Consider the following 24356-nt stretch of genomic DNA (forward strand, 5'->3'; position numbering starts at 1 on the left):
TCAAGAAATCTTTACTAAGAGGTTATTATGGGCTAGGCACTGTGTTTTGAGTAAAGCAGCTATTTTGGATAGAAATAAGCCAATCTGCTTAAGAAGTACGAGAATTATTCTGCAGGCTGGTTGGCAACTCCTGAAAGCTTCATATAGCATTACATTTTTCTCTTGCTAGCACCTTCTTTATCCCCTTTCTTGAATGGGGGAGAGGGGAAGAGAGAGGTTAGACAGAGGGAGTGAGAGATTTGGAAACAGAATCATCTTTCTATTCAGGGATTTGCGGAGCACCACGACTTGCTAACGTTTCCAGGTGAGGGCATAAGAACTCAGGAGGTACACTATCTTGAATTCTTTCCCAGTTGTTATCTTTTCATAAGTTCTGTATATTTGACTGGGCAAGTGGGTCTAGTCAGTACTCTGTTTAAAGAAAGAAATAAGTCAGAGTGGGAAACAGGCAGGGCCCAGGAGAGGGGAGTCGAGATGAGACCTGAGCTTCGGATTCCGATTTCGGCAGGACGGTGCGTGTGGGCTCAGCCCGTGGGCCAGGCACCCCCCTCCCACCCCCCACCCCCGCCCCTTGCACCGCCCACCTTGCGCCTCCACTCGGGCTCCAGCCTGGCTTGCAGGGCTCCCGCTCCACTCACTACCCACACAGCCCTGCCTCCCAGGGTCCATCCAGAGCGCCAGGGCTGGCGGCCGATCCCCGGAGGCGACCGATCAGCTTGAGTTCTTGACCTCTCCTCCTAGAACTTCAGCTATTCTCCCTAACTTTAAGATACGAAAGGCTGTTCCAGACCTTTCTGTGTACCTCAAGTGTGAAAGGAAGGGAAATTCGCTTGGTTTTGAAAGCTTAAACATCAGGTTATTCAAGGAGAACGGCTGTTTCGATAACCCCCATCTCCCCCGCCTCCACCTAACCTCAGCCGCCCGCAGCCGAACGGTCCCTAGGAAGTGGATGCCAGAACGGTCTGTGCATTGGGCCGGGGACATTGCCAGGGCAGCTCTAGGCGCAGAGCTCGCTATAGGTCCTCTCTCCCAGGATCGGATAGATGATTCATTTTTATATGTAACGTTTTACCCCACTCTATAGCTCCGGCTGGTTAATGTTCAACCCCAGGGCTTCGAGAGGCAGCTCTAGGGAGGCAGGCAGGGATGACCCATTCAAGGTATATGGCCGCTGGGGAATGAAGGCACAGAAGCCCGAGAGAGGGTGAGGAGGGGTGTGGCGGGGAGTGGGGGGAAGGAGGGGCGCTCCTCCGGCCTGGGTCTCCCAAGCCCCACTCTGAGACTGCGGAGAAGCCGACGGGTCCGCGGCCCGGGCCCGGCAGGGGTCCCTGAGGCGCAGCCAAGAGGCAGCGCTCAGCCTGGGCCCCGGCCGCCCACGACGCCGCAGCCTGCGCCGAGAGCGGCGCGTGCGGGGGCGACGAGAGCGCGGACGCGAAGGCGGGCGCTTCGCCCCAGAACGACCTCTGGGTGGCTCTGTGCGGCCCCAGCGACCCGGCTGCGCTGCGAGCCTGGCGCTTCGGGGTGGGGATGCAGGAGGGAGGTAGGCGCGCGGCGGCAGCTGAGGAGTAGATTCCGGTGTTGTTGTCCCAAGAGACTTGCAAACACTAGTGCGGGGACGCGAAAGGGGTCTTCGGAGGTGCGTGGGTTGCCTTCTGGGCCGTCACTTCTCCGGGTGCCTCTGAAAATATCGTCAGGGTAATGCGAAGCAGCACGTCTTGCCACTTCCCTTCTCCCTTGTTGCCGCCCCCTCCCCCCCCCCCAAAAAAGAACATTAAGATAAAGCGGCTGTTCTGGTCAGTAGAAGGCGGTAGGACACGATTGTGCCCGAGCCACAGTTCAGTGAGGCCCAAGGCCAGGCTACCCTTGGGGGCAAGTTCAGGTGGAACGGCGGCACCTCGGGTCCTTCTAAGAGTTGGGCCGCGTGGCTCCCGCGGAATTGATGGGTCCAGAAGGTCCTGGTCAGATGTCCAGACTGCCATCCCCTGGAGCTGGGCGGCTGACAAGGTGGGGGTTGGGGGGATGCTGCACTGGGAAAAGGAGGTTCCGGGCTGGGGAGGGGGAGTTTCACGCCACGGAGCAGCAGCCTAGAATTCACAGGCGGGACTTTTTCTTTTTCTTTTCTTTCTTTCTTTCTTCTTCTTCTTCTTCTTCTTTTTTTTTTTTTCCCCTGTCAAAGAAACCAACAAGACCCCGCCTCATCAGATAAGAGTGGCTCCTACGATTTCACGGATTTTTAAGCGAGGGCTGGAGGCGCTGAGGTTAGAATACTGTGAATGAATATTGCCTGAGCCCCGCAGAAGAAGGGTTTTATTTTACTTTCTTTTGTTTGCTATTATATTATTTTTTTAACAAAGTGACCTGTCGTCTGTAGCCTTGGGCTCTGGCGGGCAAAGCCCCTTCCTTGGCAGTGGGGATGGCCTGCAGGGTCCTACCTCTGTCCACATCAGCGACCCCACCCCGTGGCTGCACATTGGCACGTGAAATCAGACACGCCGTCGTCAACCAAACGCAAGCAGCCGCGTTAAGTGACGCCAGAGAAGGCCCCGCTAGTCCATCCCGGAGGACAGAGGAAGATACCATCAAGCTTCAACTGGGTGCAGCAACCCTCCCCAGATACCCAGAGAAGCAGAGTTGTGGGGGCTGTTGACGCAAGCAGAATGGGGAAGTAGTCCAAGAACTGGGTTGCCACTAGTCTGGGATCCAAGTCCCATTCGATATGCTGCCCCACTGCCTTCTCAGGGACAGCTGAGACGATTCTAGGTCTCATCTCGCCAGAGCGACAAAGATGAAGGTTCCTGCCCAGGACTGCGTGCGAGGGGGTCCAGCGCTGCTGCAAACTGTCGTCAAAGACAGAAAGGCTTTGCTACTTCTGGACAGAGGAAGCATTGGTAGAGAGAGTCCTGGGGGCTCTAAGGAAACCACCTTAACCAAGCCTTAGCCCTGGTATATGAGGTCCCAGCATAAGCCTACCATTTTCTAAGTTGATAGAACAGGGAAAAAACAAACAAAAAACAAACAAAAAACTTTAGTGTGGATAAAGGAAACAGGAGAGGGAGAAGATGTGGGGGGGGGGGGCAGGGAAGATACAGGGCAAAGTGGAGGGAGGGGAGCACCTTAAACATTTTTGCAGGAAGAACAGGAGAACTAGGTCTGGAAAGATCAATCAAAGTCAGAGGGTGCAGACACACACCCTGCTCATCGAGGACCCAGTGAGTCTCAACTTCTCTTAGCCCTTCAGAGAGAAGAAAAAAAAAAAATGCAATCCCTCACACGGCTCTCCAAAAATAAACACCTTTACCATACATTTATTAAATGTTTTAAAAATATTTTTAGAAAGGAATTTATATAGTTCTTTTAGTCATTTTTTGACTGAGTAATTAAGCTTCAGCTATCTCCTTTTTTCCACAGTTGCCACTGAACTGTTAATATTGTTACAAAAGAAGTAGCAATGATTTTTTAAAGGCAATTAAGTAGAATTAAATACATCGTCAATGGTACATTTTATGTTTTCCAGGCCTTCTCTATTCTTCAAACAAAATCTAAAATCAAAATTTACATAAAATGCATAAAATACTCAGCAAGAAGTGAATGAAGTTATACATCCCAAGCACAATAAATTCTGGATTTTATCTTTTCAGATAGAATGTCAACAATGAGAAGGACTCTCTTCGTGGGGGGCGGGGAAAGGGGAGTTGGGAAGCAGAGTGATAAATAAACTTTTAAGATTAGAGTAAAATTTCTCTGGTTTCTCTTTCTAAAACCTGAAAAGGAAAATTAGTTATGTGTCTAAAATCAGGTTTCTACATAACATATTACTTTTTAAAAAATCTCTTCTTCAATTATCACTTTCTCAAGTTCAGTTAAAATACAATTGTCAGATTAGGGACGCTGGGGGAGGAAGGGTAGTTTTAAAAAATTCCTTCTGAAAATCTGCTATAAGAAACTTCTCCCGTTTACTACTCCTCCCTCAAATCAGTCACGATTCTCGCTTCTCCATGTGCTTAGATTAACTGCTGCTTGCGGGGGGGGGGGGTGTTAATAAATCAATCAATAGGGACTCTATATTCATAAAGGCCTCTGATCTGATTACATCCCCCCCCTTTTTTTTGTCCCTCTCTAAAAAATTTACCTCGGCGAGCCAGGGACTCCCAGCGTAGCCCGCGTCGACGGAGAACTGCGGGCGGGAGGCTGGGAGCCCCGGCGACGGCGGCGAAGGCGCCCGTGGATTAGGATGTGGATTGCAGGACAGACCTTTGTTTGGTCACATTCGCGACGCGGGGGCAGGGGGCGGTTATCCTCCTTCGACAACGCGCCAGGTTTTTATAGACTCGCCTTAAAAAGAGTTCGCTGCTCTTCACAGGGTTAATTTATGGGGCTTTCGAGGAATACCGGGACTTTTAAGATGCTCTTCATTTTTTCCCCATTATTTTTGTTGTTGTTACACTCCTAAAAGCACTCCCGGGTTTCAGCACCTCACAGGACAAGGGTGGGGGTGGAAGAAAGAGCAGGGCTGGGAGGCGAAGGGGAGGATTTGCCTCCTAATCAAACCGCCTACATGGCTCAGGTTGCCCAACATAGTTTTTAAAATTAAATTTCTAACCAAGTTACGGGCAGTAAAACTCAGATTTAGGAACTGAGAGGAAAGTGAGACAAACGTGGGCCACACACACCTTTTCCCAGGTCTCCACCAATTTGAATTCGCTATTAGGGGTATGAAGAGTTTGAGGCCTTAGGAAATTTAAAAGTTTAAAAACCGAGGACAGGCGGGAGAAAGGGTTAGAGTAACAGGTGAGGGGGTGACAGGGGAAGGCGGGGGGGGGGGGGGGGGAGGAGGAGAAAGCCCTTAGACCGCAAATTGTCGGTGAGGGGTTCCTGGCCCAGCACCCCCAGCCCCAGCCTCTGGGCGCGCAAAGGTGGGCGGCAGAGGGCTGAGGCCTACGAGGCCTGGACTCCTGGGGCCCGACCTCCGGCTCGCCATCTTTGATCCCAAGCGGAGGAGGTTGGTGTTCATGCTATAGATTACCTTAAAGGTTCCTTTAAGCACCTTAATACACAACTAGCTCAGAAATCATTAAGAGACCTAGAGAAGGAGAAAAAATACCCTCACACTCACCGGTAATAAGTGTTGACATGCAGCAAAAATCGATTGAGTGGAACCGAGGTGGTGGCAGTAGCGATGGCTGAAGGGGGGACCCGCGTGTGAACGGGAGGGGCGAGAGGACCGACTCCACTGGCTCGGGAACTAGGCTTTTCTCACTTGAAGGGAAAAAGAGGGGCGGAAAAGGGTCGGCGGACGAGCGGGGTTGGGTGTGGGAAACAAGGGGGTGGTGAAGAGGGTAATTCTTCCTTCTGGAAGTCCAGGGAAAGGAGCTGAGGTGGGAGAAAGGGCTTCTCATCAGTCCCGAGTCTCCGCCCCCAGCCCGCACCACTCAAGTTGGGGATGAGACAACCCTTCCCAAACCTCGACTTCCATTTTTGTTTTCTGCAGATTGATCAATTGCCTCGAAATAGAGTTCTATTTCAGCCAGCAAAGTAGGCCGAGGTCCGCCTCCCGTAGCCAGCTCTCCCAAGTCATTCTTGGACCTGCAGGAGACGCAAATCCTCCCAGCAGGTCTCGTTAGCGTTTCCAGCCCCCATCCCCAAATCCCTTCTCCCAGTCCCCTCCCTCCCCTCCCCCCGCCGCCCCTCCCCCCATACCAGGCGGAGCTCGGGGAGGCCCGGACCGCTGGGCTCCGAGGCTCCAGAAGCCAAAGTCCGCCCGTGGGGACCGTTTTCCTCTCCACTGCTCTCAAGTGAACAACAAGGACGGAGGTGACCCTCGGCCAAAGGGCTTTTATCTGCCCCCCACTGCCGCGTGATCCCTCCGTAGGTTAGAGGCAGAGCTTAAAAAAGAAAGAAAGAGAGAAAGTTAATGTGCATTGAGCACCGATCTTAAATCGGGGACATTATCTGCGATCTCTTTAAGTGGCAGCAGCAGTCCCATGCAGAACAAAGACTCCGTGTCTGAGCCTCAAAAGCTTATAGGTAAAGTTTCAGCCAGATAAAAGTAACCTAAGCGCAAAAACACAGGTTTTCTCGGCTCCAGAAAACTGCTGGCTACTTTTCGCTCCCTATTCCCTAGGGTTGTGTTTGTCCTCGCCCACTGGGGGAGGAGGGTGACCAGAATAGCAAAGGACCTCAGATTTTACCCTTCACGCCCCCCCCCCCCCGCCCCCCGGTAATAAATTCCTTCGGGCTAAGTCGTATTTTCTAAGAATTTTTTAGAAAAAAAAATTTCACATTAAAAAAAAAAAAAAAGGCTGAAAACCACCAACAAAGGAAGAGCGGGTGCTTAAAGTTCTTTTAAACACTCACACCGACCTCATTCCCCGCTTAGATGTCAGAGGATGGGAGGGAGGGCCAGGGCTGTAATTCATCTTGATTTGCTTCATTGTCCCGCAGTTTGCAAACCATAATCCTGTATAATTTCAGGAACAAGCAGGTTTAGAATTAATGGGTCAATATTATTTAAAACAAAACACGGGGAGCGTGACCTTTGCCTCAACTACATATTGCTCTACAAGACTCAGGAAACTCCACTCTAACCTCTCAACCCCTGGGCTCTTTGGGAAACTAAAGGGCTGTAGTTATTAGAAATGGTCTTTGTTTCTTTTAATGTCTCGAAAGGATTTGGAAATAGAATGCAATATAACATGAAGAATCTCTCTACTTAAGCCTGAAAGATAAACGTGGAGGCCTAAATATTTTGAACTGGAGGTGTTTCCTTGTAAACTTATTATAGATGTATTCCTCTTGAGAGGAATGTATATAAACTGTACATGTATACATACACACATAATTCTCCAGAACAATTTACTGGATGTGAAGACCTCCCCCCCAAAGAAGTCAATCCAAGCTGACGTACTTCCTAAATTTCTCTCTCCTTTCTTCTTTCTCTCTTATATTATTTGCTAGCAATAATGGAATCCTCTGGGTTTAAGCCAAAGAAAAATCTGGGAGACAAGACCAGACTTTGCAGCCTTTTTTTTTCCCCCTGGAAGTGGCTCTTCTTTTTTTTTTTTCTTTTTAGTTTCTGATGAATGACTATAATTTATTTCTACCAAATTTAAGTAAGTCCTGCTGCCTTGTGTGTTTAACTAGGCGGCCAGAGGGAACTGGTTTGTTTAGGAAGCAGTGACTGAGAAACCCTGGCCAGGTGACAGAGGAGGGCAGAAAGAATCCAGACCAATTTGTATGTAGTATATTTTACTCCCATGAAATAAAACACATTTTTCATATTTGCTGAAAAGTAAAACAATAATATTGTACGAAATGTTATACACAGGGTAGGTTGTACATAGCAGTTTCAGAAACATCATTGCATCCACCAGAGAAACTATTCTAAAACTGATATTCACACATTATTTTATAATAATAATATGTTAGAAACATACAGTGTGGCATTTAGTATGTACATTCCTTTGCTCACAAGCGAAAAACCCTAATCGCTTCTGTATAACATGCTTTATTTTAAAGCCTAACCTTTAAAAACACTGTTGTGATAGTACTAACAACTGCTTTTTATAAAATTAATTTGACATTTCGATATATATACATCCTTTCAGTCATTTTAATGTTAACAATGCTAAACTTAAAAAATAACAAGCTTATAGTAATGTTAAAATGTCATATCCAGTCAAACATTTGTGTGTGTCCTTGCAACTGTCGGAAATACTTTTAGTGAAAGATGTCAGACATTGAGGAAATTCCTTTGAAATCAAAGGAGCTCTCTTTAATTCAGTGGTTTCCTTTTCTCTTTATATCTTCTCTTTCTCTCCCTTTCTTTAGTGCCCACGACCTTCTCGCGTAATTCCCAGTCTTTCAAGGGCAGAGTTGCCCCATCCGGCATGGTCCTAGGATCCGGGTGCTGTGGGCGAGGCTCACACCGGCCGGTCCACGGCATACTGGCAAGCACTCAGGTTGGACGCCGGGTTCTGCACGCTGGCGTAGCCGAAGCTGGAGTGCTGCTTTGCTTTCAGTCTCAGGCTGGCCAGGCTCGAGTTACACGTGTCCCTGTAAACGTACGGAGGAGTCGGCGGCGCGTAAGGACAGGCGGGCGTCGGCACCGCGGAATTCAGCGACGGGCTGCTCAGGTTGTTCAAGTTATTCAGGCTATTGAGGCTGGAGCCCGGGACACCGGTCACAGCTGAGGGCACCATGCTGGACGACATGCTCATGGAGGAGATGGAATTGGGCGGGGAGAACATGCTCTGCGACGACAGGGGGTTGACGTTCATAGAGTTGAAGAAAGGGAAGCTCTTGGTGGACAGAGAGGCTGACGTGAGACCCTTGGCGGCCCAGTTGTTGTAGGAATAGCCCGGGTACATGTCGTCGTAGGGCTGCATAAGACCGTTGAACTGCGGCCCAAAGCCATTCTTGCACAGCTCGGCCTGCTGGTTGCGCTCCCGCTTTCTCCATTTGGCCCGGCGATTCTTGAACCAAACCTGGGGGTGGAAGGCAAGGGAGCAAACAGATGCCACAGATCGGATTAGTAAAACCTTGATCCCAGAAAGCACCAGAGGCCACCACCTCTGAGAGACAGACAGACAGACAGACACGCACACACACATATGTGCGTGCGCACGCACACATCCCGGCCCCCCCCCCATTTTCCCCAACCGCCCACCGCCCCTGGGGCCCCAGCTGCCTGAGCCCCGTACAAGCGAGGGAGGCCCAGGCTCTGAACTGCGCCACAAACCCCAGTCCAACACCTGGCGGCCTGTGGGCGGCTTGTTCACTAACCCAGGCCCTCTTCAGGATCCAAAAACACTTACTGTAAAATAAACGCGGGGCAGCGGGTTTTCCGCCCAACCCTTACCCGGCCGCCTTGCAAACTTGCTTCCCTTCCAAAGCCACAGACACAGTGATGAGGACAAGGGGCTATTAGGGCACCAGAGGCCCGGGCTCTCTTTTACACAGCTCCTCCCTCCTGTCTCAGACCTCCCCTGCCGCCCCCCACTCCACAGAACGTGCTCTCACAACTGGCGCCAGGCCCCGACCCCCATCCTCGCCTAGCAAAATAAGGAATCAAAAAGCAAAAGACCACCCTCCCTTCGGCCTCCTAAACTCCTCAAGCTTGGCTTGTAACTCTCTGGGAACCCAGAACGGGTTGCTCCGCAGCCTCCCCCTCCCTTCGCTCGGCTTGTTCTCACCCTCCGCCCACTCCAGGCCAGGCCCCCGCGCCCAGCGCTGCTCCCGCCGGGCCCAGACCATTTGCTTGGCTTTGCGAGCAGCCGCCTAACCCGGTCAGCCCCCACCCGCGTCCGGTGGCCCCGACGCAACCCTTCTCTCAATCCACATCGGGCCCGCCGGTCGCCGCAGACTAAGGCTTTTGTGTATTGGAGTGAGGCCTGGCCCCAGATTTCAGAGCTGACACCGGTGATGTTTCACATTACACATCTCAGCCGGGCCCAGCCGCCTAATCCGCTTTTTTTTTTTTTTTTCCTTTTCCCTTTCATTCTCGATTTCCTTTTTATCCCCCTTCCTCTTTGCACCCGACTGCTATAAAAAAAGCACGCTTCACTCCCACTTGGCTGGACACGCAGCGGGCCTGGATGGAGGCAGCCAGAGGGAGCGAAAGCCCAGCATGGTAGGGGCAGGGAACCTGGGAGGGACTGCAGAAAAACCGAAGGGGGTGGGGGGGGGGAAGAGGTCTTTTCCGAAGGATTCCAGAGAACCCACTGATTGTGTTTTTATTTTAATCACTTGCAATTTCTACCCTAGGCCATCTAAACTTTGCCCAGGCAAGAAGAGTACGTGCAAGTCCCCTTCCCCCGAAGCGCAGGAGAGCTAATGAAAGACTGACCTTGCGCAAAACCACGCGGCCGGAGAGCCAGAGGTCTAGCTCTGAGCAGTTAAACTAAAACCATTTTCAACTTCATCCCGGCTGTTATCCACCAGCATAGCCACATATCCTACACAAATGCCACCCAGAGAGTGCCTTCGTTCTCTGTGCTTTGGGAAAGCATTTTGGTCTTTATTTATTTTATTTTTTTGTCGTTATTGTATAGTGTTTTCTTCTTTCTTCTCTGCTCTAACTGGGGGCTCTATTTCTCCATCCAGAGCTGCTGTTGCTTCTTTTTTTTTTATTTCTTTTTTCCTTAACAGCAAAGCCTCTGGATCCTGCTATTTGTGTTTCTGCTTCCAGAATCCTAACACATTTGGAGTTTTCCACTGACCAGAATAAACCAGGATGTTGCTACTGGGTAATTTAAGTTCACTTTTGCCAATCCATAAAGTACAGATTTGCTACAAAGGTAAGCCACCCCCCCTTTTAAAAAAAACTATTATCATTGGGAAGAAGGGTATTAGTAACAATCTCCTGAGAAAAGATAAATAAACCAAACGGAAAAGTCTTTCTTCTTTCTTCTTTTCTTTCTAAGAGGACTAACAGGATAGTAGGTGTGTATCAAAATTGCTTCCATAAATCACAAAACTAAGGGATAGGGTATGGGAGAGACCTGAATGGCCGAAAAACCACAAAGACTACGTAAGGAGGATGAGCCGAGTAGAGAGAGAAAAGGCCGGGCTAGGCTGGGCGCGAAAGTTTCCCACGGAGGACCAAATCTTGCATGTCTCCGGCGGGTATTTCTTGTTAAAAGCGCACAGGTTGGAGGCTGTTCTCGCCTCCTGGCCTGGGAGGGATTTTATTAGCGCTCATCTGGCGACTGCAGGCCGGGAACACAATGCCCTGTGCAGGGAAATGCCACGCGGCCCGGTTCGGAAGGGCTAGGGGTGGCGGGGCAGTGAGCGGGTGCCGCTCCGGGCGCCCGCGCCAGGCCTACCGCCTGTCTCCTAAGGGGGAGCTGTAACCTCGCAACCGGGGCCGCCGAGAGGCCTTCTGCTTTTGCAAAGGCACACCACCCGCGCCCTCCGGGAGACGCCGCCTTCCGCACTCCCTCCGTCCGGGTCTACGTGGCCTGCATCTCTACAATGGCTTCCTTCCTAGCCTTCCCAGGCTCCGCGAGGGGTCCTACCCGAACTCGGGCTTCCGTGAGGTTGGTCCACACGGCGATTTCCTCGCGCGTGGACATGTCCGGGTAGCGGTTCCTCTGGAAAGTGGCCTCCAGTTCCTGCAGCTGCTGGCTGGTGAAGTGAGTGCGCTGCCGCCGTTGCCGCTTCTTCTTGGACGGGTCTTCGGTGCCCACGTCCTCATTCTTTCCCTGCTGGCTCTTATCTTTCTCTGAAAACGAAACACACAAAGGTTCCCGTCAGCACGTCCACCTGCTGCCCGCGAACTCCAGCTGGACCCGGCGGCGGAGGCCGGGGATGAGATGGGCTGCCAGGGGAGGAGTGTGTGAGCGGCCTCTCCGGGCCGCGGGGAGCGCTGCGACTGTAGGGTGTGCAGACGGGAGTGTGGGTGTGAGCGCCCCATCTCCTCCCCTCCCCCAGCGCCGCACGTTTTATTTACATGTTTATCTCAGGGCAAAGGCACATTCATTTTTATAGCCTCTGCTTTCAAGTATATTTACACACCTCTGCGCAGACACACCAAATCTCCTCGGACACCCGCACGCGCGCCTTTTACAGAGCCCCCTCAGATCTCGATGCGGTTTCGGAAGGCTAGTAAAGGTAGATTTTGGGATTCGGTCACCCACCCAAGTTCTTCTGCCCTTTATTACCGCTTCTTCTGCGGCGTAGTTTCGGAAATACTTTTCTAACAGGAGCAGCTTCTCGGGAGCTAAAAGCCGAGAGAACAGGGACCGGGTTGGGGGGCTGGGGGCTGGTCCCTGAACGTCTTCGAATGGAGATGCTGGGATTTTTGTGACCCAGGAAACCTCGGGAGGCCAGGATAGGAATAGGGAAGAGTAGGAGAATGGCTCGCGGCGTTCGCGGCACCTCAGGCGGTCGAGGTTGGGAGAAAGGCACACGGAGCCAAAAGAATCCTGGCTCCGGAAGTTCTGCGGGAAGCAAACTAAACGACCACTCCCACCACGCCTCCCCCAGGAGGGGCCGACTTCCTTGCGGGCGAGAAAGGCCGAGCCGCAAGGGGCGGCTAGACCCGGGTACCTGCGGGGCCGCGCGGCGCCTTACCTGCGGCCTCGGGGCTGGAGGTGTCAGAGATGGTGTGCACCTCCAGCCTGTGTTTGGAAGAGTCCAGGGAGCGGGTTTGACCGGGAGCCAGGACTGAAGCCATGGCCAGTGGCTGGGGATGGTGACAGGAGGAAGACGAGGAGGTGGCCAACAGCTTGGTCCCTACTGCTCGGTGCTCCAAGTGCAGCGGGCCTTTCATGCAGTTCATGGACGAAGGAGCGCGCCGCCCTACAAGTCCTGGGCTGCCGCCCGGCCGAAACCCCGTGGCCGCCGCCGCCTGCTCGGCTTTGCGCTATAGGCGCGGAGTTTCCCCGCTGTGGCCGCCGCGGGCAAAGCCAGGGAGCACAACCCCTGCTGAGTCTTTGAACCGAGCTGTCCCTGTCCCCGTCTCCTTCGGAATGTTCTAGCGAAAGGGTCCGGCGGCGGAAAGTCAGCGGGCAAACGGAGACATGGGGATGTGGGTAGGAGGGCACAGCTCGGAGCGTCTTTGGGCAGCAGGCTTCCAAGCTCCAAAGAGAAACCAGAGTGGGCAAAGACCCCTTTCTTCCCTCCCTCCCTCCCCCAAGTACCCCTCCAATAGGGAAAGCTAACGGCGTTCGCGATCTGCCCGCCCCCCGCGCGGCAGCCCTGACAGCGAAGTGTCAAGAGTGACAGGGACAGGTAGCTGATATTAGATCCCCCGCAGCGGTGGCTGCGGCTGCGGCAGCGGCAGCGGCGCGGGCCTCTGGGCGCACCCTCCGCGGCGCGCACACGCACAACCCCCTCGGGCCGTCGAGCCCGAGCACGGACTCGCAGCAGCTCAACTCCCGGCACCTGGGCGAGCGACGGACCAGCTCTGCGGCTCCGAGCTTCCCTGTTGGCCTAACATCTTAAAACCAGAGGCGGGCTTCCTGGTGCCCAGACGTCACTTTGCCGCGGCCCTCCCAACCTTCCCCGCCTCCGACTCCTCCCAGACCCTTCGCCCAGCGGGAGTGACGTGGCTCCGCACCAATCAGGAGACCCCGAGCCGCGGCGGAGGGACAGCCCTGTCTGCACCTATCAGCTGTGTGGGGCCGGGCTAATACCTCACTGTGCCCACCAAGTCTACACCCGCCGGCTCCCGGGAATTCTGCTCTGCCCCGGCCGAAGACCGTCCGGCTTTTAGTTCAGGCGGGGAGGTAGAGAGGTGAGGCCGGGAGTAAAAGGCTCGGAAGAAAGGAACGGAAAGGTCGAGGGCTGAAAGGTACAAGGATCAACAAGCCTCCCCACCCCTTCCTTTTGTATCTCACTACAACCAATTCCAATTGAGAGATGTTTTTCTCTTCCTGGATGGAAAGGAGACATGCTACTTAAAACCAGAAAATTTAAAAAACAGCAACAAATCACCTCTCCGAGCTTAAATTTTCCAAACAGGCTGTCAAGTGAATGCTGCGCTAATCTGAAGAAGCTTTACGTTAATTGCAAAGAAGACAAAGCCCTGAGAAGGCAGGCTAATAAATTAGAAATCGAGAAGCAAATGGACCCGTCAAAAGAAAATTACCTTGACTTTAAACGAACAACTGTTTGGTGGTTCACTCTGGATTTATACAAGAATAAAAAGTTGCCTCAGATCACGTTCTCTGTAATGCTTATTAGTCCCCAGACAGAGAATACACTATAGAATAGAAACCCTAACCCAGCATTTTCAAAATGCTGAAAGCTTATCCATTCTACTTAGCGTTGATTAAGACACATATCCTAGATCTTTCAAATTCCTTGTACACTGTATTAAGCTTGTCCTAACCCTAGAGAGAGCCCGCTTTAAATTCGACTCTCTTGTTTACTTTATTATCAATCAGATTCAAATCCATAAAGCCCGCAGAATCAACAACCTTGAGCTAATTATATATAAAATATGCTTTAATGAATTTCCATACAATTAAGAATGTTGCCAAATAACCAATTTCAAGGATAATTTTTAAGTCATTTTCTTTTCCTAGGGAGCTCAAGGCTGTTGAATCTTTAAAGTCCAAGCAGGCAGAGGCAGTAGGGTGGGGGCGAAGGGTAAAAACCTAGCAGAATACTCAGCTAGGAAAAGCAAAGCCTTATTCATTTATTTTTTAAAAAAGAAGAAAAAAGCCATCTTTGGGGACATCCAACTCTTTACAACACTATTTCCAAAAAACTTTAATTTCCAAATAAAGAAATACAAACATATCATTCAAAATAATTTTTGGAAAGTCCTTTTGTCCTCTGCTTAGGTCATCAGGAGAGCACAAACTAATCTCCTTTGGGTTTCTGCATTGGTGATTGCTTTATTGTGGAGTTAGTGTTATCATCCCTGAATGTGTATTTGTTTGACATTACAGTCAATGATTTGTAACACCAGTAGGAGGTATCTCCAGAAAACTCCCTCCTTGTCCTTGTTCACAAGATTGGGAAACGTAAGCAGTCTGGGTCAGAGTGGATGAAGCAGACTACAAATATGTTTGTAACCTATGTGTCTCTCCTTTGCCTGGCTCTCCGGGCCAAACCCTATCTGCAACTCCTCCCCCATTTTAAACATGCTTGAGAGCCATCCAAAGAACCAAATGAGAATTGTTCTTCAGTCTCTCCCCAGAAGTATCATCCTACTTTAAGAAAAATATAGCTGCAAGGAGGAATTTTTTTTATACTAAGGTTTAAAATCAGCATTTCTGGTTTTAACCTTTTATTCCAGTTTACCCCATTTCAAGCATACACACACCTGCTCAGTGCAGAACACTCCTCATGTGACAGGTCTGCATTAGCTAAGGCTCATACATCCAGCTATATTAGGTCCTGCAATCTTATCACTAAATTATACATATTACACCAGCAGCCTGTTGGTAAAGAAGGTTAAATTAATTTACATTCTGCTCATTATCTGGTGCTTAAATGACGCATTTTATCCCTGAGATTTGGCGGAGAATCTCCTCAGACCCCACAGCGTTTCACCGAAGACAATGCTCTTACATTTGTAGTGGTTTTTAATCTGATAAGACTCTAATTTGCTTAAGTCTTTTAAATAAGGGTTTTAAATGTTTCTAGCCATTTTCTTATTGAATTTCCTCTAATTCCCCCAAGATCATAAAGTATATGTGTAAAGTAAATATTTCCTCCCATTGCACTGCCAGCCGATGACCTATAACTAAGTCAATATGAATCCAGCTCTTTTCTGCCCAATGTGTTTACTAATCATATTCCAGTTTCTTCTTTTTAAACCTCAGCATAGCTGCAATCCCCAAAATACCAAACCCATAAAGCTTCATTTCATGAAGAAACTCCATCACATGAAAGAACGAAAAACTCCCCACCATAGTGAACATAATTTCTTTCTTAGTATTAGATTCTTTGAGAGTCAAACCCCGGAGCTGCAATTTTTGGTGGAGGCTCTGGGTGTTTCTTAAAACTCCTTACTCAGGAGAGCTGAGAAGCTCCACAGAACCATATAGATATCGAAGCCCATCTCTCATTAAACCCACAGAATTTTGATTTTAAACTCCATGGCTCTGTTGACTGACAGAACTCACATCACGGCAAATACACATATGAAAGACCTAGTCTCCAAATCAGCTTCCAAAGTGGTTGAAACACCCAAGAGCAAGTGACAGCTCCTCATAGTGCCAAATTGTGGGAGATATTGGAAGTACTGGTGATCTCCAGACAGACTAAAAGCCTAAAAAGATAAAGAATCTTATATTGTATCTACCCATTGCAAAATCAAGTGGAAAATAAAGACAATTATCTGGAGATCTCTGGTTAAAGTAAGAACATAACCATATCTAACAATCAATCAATCGTCTATCTAGATATGCATATACATAATATATAATGCCTCCCCCAACCATCAGCTTAGCCAGTAAGGCACTTCTTTGCATCCTTCCAGAGTTTCAACTCTCTCCCGATCTCCTAATCACTTCACACATGGTGAGCTTGGCTGACCCCCTTCTCAGGCCCACAGAATTCACTCCATGGATGGTATGAGTATGCCAACATGAAAAGTCTAGATGGTGAAAGGCAAGTAGTGGGAAACCAAGAAACACTTTTCAATGGAAACAGTGGTGGTGATGGTGGTGGGCAACTTTGGAGACTTAATCTACAAAAAAACTTGTGGTTGCACAGATACTGATAGTATAGATAAGGAAGGGGTTGAAAGTAATCCTATGTATTTTGCAGGTTGAGCACTACCTTTGTGTTTCCCACGCACACACTCTTCTTTGACTGGTTCTAGAAATTTCTAGGACTTCCTAACCTCCCTCACAGAAATTTCCAATCCAGAAAAACATTAGTTCAGGGAAACTGGAGGTGCTGTAAGGTCTCCACGGAAGGAAGCCCAGTGTGGGTTTGGGTTTTCGAGTCTGAAGACATTCAAGAATTCTCAGTTGGGTTTTCTTGCTTGTTCTTTCAAAGCAAGACCCTTGAGGAGGGAAATGTGTGACATGGGGTCAGGAGTGTTTTGAGCTGCTGGTATTTGCCACCGATTACCAGTCTTAAGGTCTTATTTAATTTCACACTCTGTAGAGGTAGTTGCGCAAAGCCCCTCTGGCCCTCCTGGCGAGATTGGTTGGACTGCGCGGCCAAACTCTCGGGTGCGGTGGCCCAAGTATGGGCTGATATTCAACCAAGCGATCCACAACTTTTGGGAAAAAAAAAAAAAAATCTGTCCTCAAAGCTCACCTGGAAGATGGCTCAATTAGATGTCTCCCTGCGCTGTCAGATCGTAGAGGGGTGGGAGTCTTGCTCTGGTCCCGGCCAGCTCAAGGCGGTGGCCCGCCCAGACTCAGCTCAGAGCCGCGTGACAGGCGTGATTGTGTGTGCGTGCGCGTGTGGTGTAAGGCACAGAGGTCAGATGGAGACCTTGCACCCTGCCCAAGAAGTGGCCTTTTCTCCCCTCCTTCTTCTGCTGGCTCTTTCTTCGCACACAAATAGAGCTGGAAAAGCCTCCTTCGTTGTACCGCCCCCGGCCCCCCGCCCCCCGCCCCCGCTCCAGCCACGAAGCGGAAGCATCCAGAAATGAAAAACTTTACTGTGGCTGATCCCCATCCCCATCCCATTCTCTAAACGGATTAAAAAAGTGCTGGTTTGTAAAAAGGGGCCGATTATTTTCTGAATCATAAATCTGTGCATGTACTGAGCAGCACCCACATTCTCTGGGTCCCTGAAGACGGCATTCATATTTTAGTCCCCCACACTCAACCACTTGAGGTTTGGAGTAACTGGTTGGGGGTGCTCGGGGTGGTAGGGGGAGGTACCCCCACACTGGCGCGTGAAGAGAAGAGCAGGGATTAGAGGAGTCAGGACGGGTTGGGGGAGGGGATGCCTCTGAAACCATGAAACCCACGTGCTATATGCCTTTTTACATTAGTTTGTTAACACTGCAGGTTTATTAGGCCATCGTTTAATCTCAGAAAACAACTAGCTGAGGAAAAGTCAAATAAAGAGAATGGTATAAATTTGTTTCAGCCGTGGGGGAGAGATAGGGATAGATGGGGGGCAGAGAGAGAGAGAGAGAGAGAAAAGAGAATGAGATAGACATTAATATCCAGGTCCAGAGAGCAGAACTAACAAGGGACTGACTAAAGTCACTTTTAAAAAAATTGGATTAAAACGTGCCTCTTTTTCTCTTTTCTGTATTTCTCCCCTCTAGCTCTTGTCCCTCTCCCTTTTCTATTTCTCTTGCTCTCCCTTTTTTCTGTCTTCCCTCTCCCAGACATGCTGGTAGCTAACATTCAGCATTAGTTGTCATGGTGACCATAAATCACATAAATCCAAAAATACCCACCTATAATCTGAGATGAAGCTTTTATTTCCCTAGCGAAATAATATTTTAAAAGCTGTCAGCTGACAAAAAAAAAAAAAAAAAGGAACCCACCTCATCGTAGTAACCCAAGTAATATATTACTTCTAAAGGTTTAAATTAAAATGTCAGCCTGTTAAAAACATGCTGGGAGAATTTTGGGCACTCTTCATGTCAGAGCCTTACAATGAAGTTGACTCCACCACTCCTGATCACTCTTTAACACATATACACAATATTGCTGCTCATTCTCCTATTAATTTCTTTCCTTCCCTCCCACCTACCTTAGTCTGTCCAGACTCTGCCTTCCGTGGTAAAAGAAAGGAGTCTCCACCTGGATCAGAGAGGGGTTCAATCCTCTGTCTGAGCCTTTTGAGGATCTTGTGTGTTGGTCCTCCCTTATCAATCACTTCCCCAAACGAAAGATGGGGTTTGGGGGGAAGAAAAGGTTCTTGTCAGGATCCAAAGGGGGGTGACTCCCTAGAGGAACTGAGAAGAAAGAAATGCAGAGAAGACTGGGGGTGGAGGGGCAGACAGAGTAGTGAATTGACCTGGGCGACCAGTTTCTGTGGTTAAGTCTAGCCTAGGAAAGGTACCTGTATTCTCTCACTCCTGCTTTTTTTCTCCTGAGAGGAAACTTTCCTATTTGGAGACCCTGGTGGGGGAGGGGGGTGACGGCCACAGTTGGGCCTTTTGTCTTCTACCTTGGGCTTGTTGTCTTTTGCCTATCTTTGGATTACAGGGTATTCGCCTAGATGAAGAGCCATTAATTACCCATTCAGTCAATATTAGGAAGACGACAAAGCTTTTTACATAGGATTAAGAAGACATCAGATTGTTCCATTAGTATATTCCTGCTCACGAATAAGCTTTCGTTATACATTTCCCTTTCCCTCCCGAGTCGTTCTAACAACTGCTGCATATATTAACAGCGGGCGGTGCGGAATAACAGCCCAACCAGCCTTACGAAAAACTTTGAGCGCGCTTGGTGTCCGTAGCAAGAACACGACGACCTGTAAAGACTACCTCTGCGGGCGGAGATCCGCAGGGACTGACTACCTATTGCACAACTGGTACAATTTTCCCCGACGGGGAAAAAATCCCCACAAAACGCAGAGGCAGCTTCTGCCAATAAGCTACAGAGTTGGCGCGGGGTGGGGTGGGGTGGGGCGGTAGTAAAGGAAAAATGGAAATCTCCTCTCCTTAACCCTGTTCCCCTCTCTGGTTGCTTCTGCCTCAGACTTCACGCCCCTTCTTCTTGCCCCTGTCCCTTGCCCCGGGCTTCATCACTAAGAGCCTTCTAACCTCTAAACATCCCCCTTCTTTCAGACAAGGGCTCAGCCCCAAGCACTGCTGCACGTACCACCATTTCGCGTTTCTCTAGAGATGGTCTGGACTGCTCTCGCTGGTACCCTTGTTAGCATGAAAGCGGCTTCATGACGGCGAAGGGAAACCGGCTTATTTGCTTTCAGGGGGTACATTAGGAATCCACGCAGTATGTGCTCGGCAAACATTTGCTGATTGAATGAATGAAGGGTTTGCCGCCGCCCAGGCGGCGGGGGTTACCCCGGGTCCTCTGAAGAAGACTGAGATCTAGCTGCTTGCTGAGAGTGTGTGTGTCGCGGCTGGGGGCGCCACAAGGGGCCTTGGAGTCTCCTTCCCAAGGGAAGGAAGTCCGAGCACCCCAGAGACTTGGGTGAGACTCTTGCAGCTCATCCACTGAGCCAAAGCTATTTAAAAATTAATGGCGTCTCTGGGGAAGGCCCGGCGAAGGTACCCGCCCAAGTATGGTCCCAGCAGCTCTGTCCGTTTTCAGCCCGGAAACCAGAGCCACCGCCCCGAAACTTTAAGGGTTACTGACAGGGGAGGATCACTCCCTCCCCTTACTGAAAGTCAAGAGCACTGTTTGATTTCAGCAAAGAGGCTTCTTTTGGGACACCCAAAGCAAGGAAGTCAAGGATCTCTGTTCTAGGGGGACGTTCTCAGCAGACCCCTGTCCCTTCTTTCTGGGGGTACAGTTTAACTTGCCAACTCTTTCTCCCTCCACTTGGATGCCTAGCCATTCCTCCTTCAACCCTCTCTCAAACCTGCAGCCGACCTCGTGCCCCCTCCAGTTCCAGGGTTCCAGCCAAGCCGTGGGTCAGCCCAATGACTATTAAGGGGACAGGGTTCCCTTGGGAAGGAATGCAGAGCTGGAGCCTTCCAGAGGTTAACCTTGTCTACTTAGAGACCGTTTTCAGTCTTCAACGAGAGCACACTGTTTTTGGGGGGTTGAGAGGATTGCGCCAATATAAAGCATCATGATTCCTTTTGAAAACTGCACGTCATTGTAAACATTTTTTCTTTTTGAAAGCAAAAAAAAAAAAAAAAAAAGGTTATAAAAAATAAAGGAGAAAAATCTTTCTTTTTAAAAGCAGGCTGTGGCCAGGAGTTTGCCTATCACATGAGTTAAATTAACTTATATTCAGTAGAGGGGACTCTGGCAAACTTCCTTCTGAGGCACTGTAGTTTTGCCTACACATGTGTGACATTTTTTTTTTTCTACCACATCCCTAAAAGCCAATAAAAATCAAGATTTTCGGCATTTCTCCCTATCACATGCCTCTCCTTAATTAATGGCATTAAACATGTTTAGGCAGCAATTTTCCTCTTCGGTCCAAAAGGTAGATTGTTGCCAGTGTAGAGCCTTTCACATGCACTAAAATAATCCTGGCCTCAAAGTAATGGTTAAGAAAACAATCATTCGTTTATTTCTAGTTCTTTATTTATCTGCTAATGATCAAAAGTGGATGCTCGGTGGCCCAAGTGGGGACTGTGACTGCAGCAGAAAGGACCCGCTCTCTGCAGTTTCTTGCCCACCTAGGAGGCCCCCAACCCATCTCCAGCCTCCCCTCCAACGGGCCCTGCCTTCCTAGCTCAGATGGAGACCACCTGTCCTCAGAAACCATTCCTGAGGTCTGGGAGCCCTGGGTTGTGGTGGGGATAGAAGACACGCTGTAGCGCTCCTGCTCCCAGCGCAGCGGGAAACCTCAGCCTCAGCTCCGCAGCTGCCAACCCACCCCAGGCGAAGCGAGATTGGGGAGCTCCCCCAAGCCTGGCCAGGGCCAGGACTGAACCCGCACAAAATATTTCCCCAGGAGTCATCGCCGTTCTTGATTTTTAACCCTATCCCAAACATACTCCGGTCTAATAATTTATTTTTACGACCGATTATCAAACAGAGGAAGAATTTAACACAATCTTAATGACAGAAATCACCCGACGTTATCTCTGCATGGCCCCATTTAACCCCATGGGGTTAATCCCGGACAAGTGAGCCTTTAACTGGCCCAGCAGGAGGACTCGCGATATTGTGGTGTCGAGACTGCTCTGCTCCAGACCACTTTAGAAGTTTTATTTAGACAAATGATAATTTTCTCAGATTTACTGGGAAGCCCGAATGCAGGGCCTTTGTTTTCTTCTTAGTAATATGGTTTGTTTACTTGGCGGGGGTCCCAATTCGCCCCCCTCCGGCACACATTACATTTGTATCCTTACACTTTAATCCGGAAAGAGGGGGTTAGGGGCTGAGGGCGGTGGGGGGCTTTATCTCCTCACACTATCAAAGGTCAACAACTTCCTAAGGCTAGGCACTTATTATTACAGTAACCTGGAAAACCCGGAGAATAGAAGAACGGTTAAGTTTGAGTTTCTCATGTATTCTAAGGGGAAGCTTGTCCCCTCATCCCTAGACACACACACGCACACACACACAATTAAAGGGTAAGTTTCAGTTCAGCAAAGGCCTGTGCAGTGGGTTGGAGGCGTTTTAACTTTTACACAAGCCTGCAGACTGAGCAGCAGTGTCCCTTGACTCGTCCACAATGAAACCCGCTAATTAAGCAACGACACCACCAAGACCCGAGGCCTTGCAACCTGCACGACAGGTAGGTTCGCGTCGACAGGGGCACACACTTCAGTACACCCTTGGCTGCTGCGCACGGTCGCTGCCCTGAAGTTCTGCGGGGCTCCAGGGAGCTCTTTTACCTCCCGACCAGGCGAGTCCTTGCCAACACAAGCCTCCCGTGGTAAACCCCGCACCCACCAGCCTGGGCGGGGCACCGCTGAGAGCTGCAGGGGCGGGGTGGACCCTTGGTGGTGCTGCACGCAGTGGGACATGGTGGGCGACAGAGGTCGCTGTTGGACTACTTTTCCGCGCCAGCCAGAGGCACAGAGATAGGTTGGGGTATGGGTAGGCGATCAGGCCACAGGGAGAGAGCGAGAAAGAGCAAGAGGGAGAAGTGCTGGGTCTCAGGAGTGCAGTATAATTTGGGGAAAGGAATTAACGTCCCTGGGACGGCTGCTTCCCGTCCCACCCAGAGGCCAAGTGTCTCAGTCACGGAGCAGGCACGCCGACTCTGGCAGCCTCGCAGGCGTGCGCCTTACCCGAAGCCCAGAGGCCCGGAGGCGGGTGCCCTGCGCGCGGCCTGCGCTTCGCTCCCGGCCTTACCAGTGGCGCCGGGATGCTGCCGCGGGAAGAGCTTGCTGCTGGCCGCCTCTTTCCGGCTCTCGGGAGAGTCTGTGAACTCGACCTTTTTGATTTCGGAGTCTTTGGAGAAGAGGCATTCAACGGCCGCCGGCTGCACGCCTGGGCCACGCGCGCCCGCCCCACAAGCGGGTAGAGAGACGCCCGGGACCGCCGCGGAAAGAAGCGGGGGTGTTGGGGAGGTGGGGGAGGAGCAGGACGAAAAAGAGAAAAAGGGACAAAGAGCAAAGACCCAGTTAGAGGAAAGGGCGGAGGGCACTCCTGTCTCCCGGACCCTCTGGCAACCCGGCGCAGGGCGGCGTACTCTTCTCCGCGCCTCCCTGGCTGCCAGCGGCTCTCTCCGGGAGGAGTAGGCCCCAGGCGTCGGGCCGCGGCGAGCGGCTCCCTCCCTATCCACGGCCGCCCCCACCCCCGAGCCCCCGGGGGAGGCCACCGGCGTCCTGGTTCTGCGTCCCTTTGGTCCCGGCCGGCCCCTCCTGGAAGAGCCCCTCGCCACTGCCTCCCCAGGGGGCCGGTGCCCTCTTGCCGCCCTCGCGCGGTGCGGTCTCCCCGTCGGGCGACCCGGGCAGGAGAAGCGACCCTTACCTAATTGCACACACGCCGACACTAGTTTGCGGCAGTTGGTCTCCATTCCCCGTTATCTGCAAAAGAAAAGAGAAGGAGGGCTGTGAGAAGCGGCGGTCCCCGAGCGTGCGGGGCTCAGTGGAGGCTACCTGTGGGGCGGACGGACAAATTCAGATTCGCTGTTAAGCGCCCACTCTGTGCTGGGTTTCCGGCGTGTTTCTCTGACCTGACAGCCTCTGGCCGCCCCGCCTCAGCCCCGCCCTAGCCCCTGGTCCAGGACTTCTGAATGGACCTGAGGGGGATCTCTCTCTGCAGAGTTGGGGTGAATGCGCCCAGGCGCTCTGGACGGATAAATCCATCGTGTTCTGGGGGACTTAGGCTGTGGAGCTACTCACAAGATGTCTGTGTCAGGGCTTAAGAGCCCGTCTGAACACCGGGCCAAACTTAACAGATACAAAATTTTGGGGTGAGTGAAGAGGACCTGTCTCTTGAGGAAGTTGTGTGGAAGGCCACCATTTAAGCACAGTGCTTTCCGTGAGTAGGAGCTCAGTGAACCTTTGTAGAGTATCAGAGTCAACTTGTAACTGTCCTATACAGCAGTTGTCCTCGATTTTCTGTAATTCTGGAATGAACGGGACTCTAAGGTTCTTGGCCTAGGGTGCTCCAGGAGCGAGCTGGCTTCGGGCCTCTCATCCATCAGGAGCCACTTTTCCATATTTAGCCACACTTTTCCCTGGAGATACTCACCCGGCCATTTATTTACCCTAAAGTAAGATTTAAGATCGCAGAGGAGCGAAACGGGGTGGACTGAGTAAGACAGAGGGGAACGGGGCAAATTGTCCGGAGAGTTTTCTTCCCACCAAGGACGTAGAAATAACTCGTAGAGAACGGCTCCCCCGATTCTCCCTGGCAAACCAAATCTTTTTCAAATTTCCAACCACAGCGCAGCGAGCCAAGCGTTTAACGCGCGCCCCCTTTTCCGCCACAGGCAAACGGGGGGAGGTGGGTGGCGAGAGACCCTGTCAGGGTGGGTAGAAGAGCCTCGGCTGCTTTAAAGACAGAAGAAAAGAAAGAAGGTCTCGGGCTCCCCAGGCCCTTCGGATCTCCGCGCCTGCCTCTCTTCACGCTAACCAGGGTACGCCGGCGGCGGGAGGGCCCACTTCGCTCGGGTCCAGGGCTAAGGGTAGGAGCGGGCGTTGCCCCTTTGGCCCAAGAACAGAGGCGGGGCAGGGAGCTGCGGGTCTGGCTCGACTCTGGGTCGTATTTCCCGGCTCCTCGGCCTCTCCTGGAACTAGCCGGGCCTCGGGGGCCTCTGGCCAAGGTCGCTGCTTAGAGGAGGGGCTGCCCAGAGCGGCGGCGTGGGGATCCAGGGGTTCCCCCCACCCACTAGCTGGGACGTGGGCGGGGGCTCTGCAGATC

At 51.1% G+C, this 24356-nt stretch overlaps 1 protein-coding gene across 2 annotated transcripts; it reads right to left on the minus strand.

Moving 5' to 3' along the window:
• Positions 1–7228: 7228 nt before the first annotated feature.
• On the minus strand, positions 7229–23004 carry PITX2 (paired like homeodomain 2). Of its 2 annotated transcripts, XM_032398902.1 has the most exons (4): positions 22959–23004; positions 22338–22475; positions 11016–11221; positions 7920–8483 (listed from the first exon to the last, which is right to left on the minus strand). In XM_032398902.1, the coding sequence occupies exons 1-4, from the start codon at positions 23002–23004 to the stop codon at positions 7920–7922; spliced, it is 954 nt and encodes a 317-aa protein (XP_032254793.1). The 2 variants fall into 2 exon arrangements, with proteins under 2 accessions (XP_032254784.1, XP_032254793.1); XM_032398893.1 differs by lacking the exons at positions 22338–22475; positions 22959–23004 and adding an exon at positions 12073–12280 and having other exon boundaries at positions 7229–8483.
• Between the last annotated feature and the right edge of the window lie 1352 nt (positions 23005–24356).

This window comes from Phoca vitulina, unplaced genomic scaffold (genome assembly GCF_004348235.1).
Source record: "Phoca vitulina isolate PV1807 unplaced genomic scaffold, GSC_HSeal_1.0 scaffold3, whole genome shotgun sequence".
Classification (NCBI taxonomy): domain Eukaryota; kingdom Metazoa; phylum Chordata; class Mammalia; order Carnivora; family Phocidae; genus Phoca; species Phoca vitulina.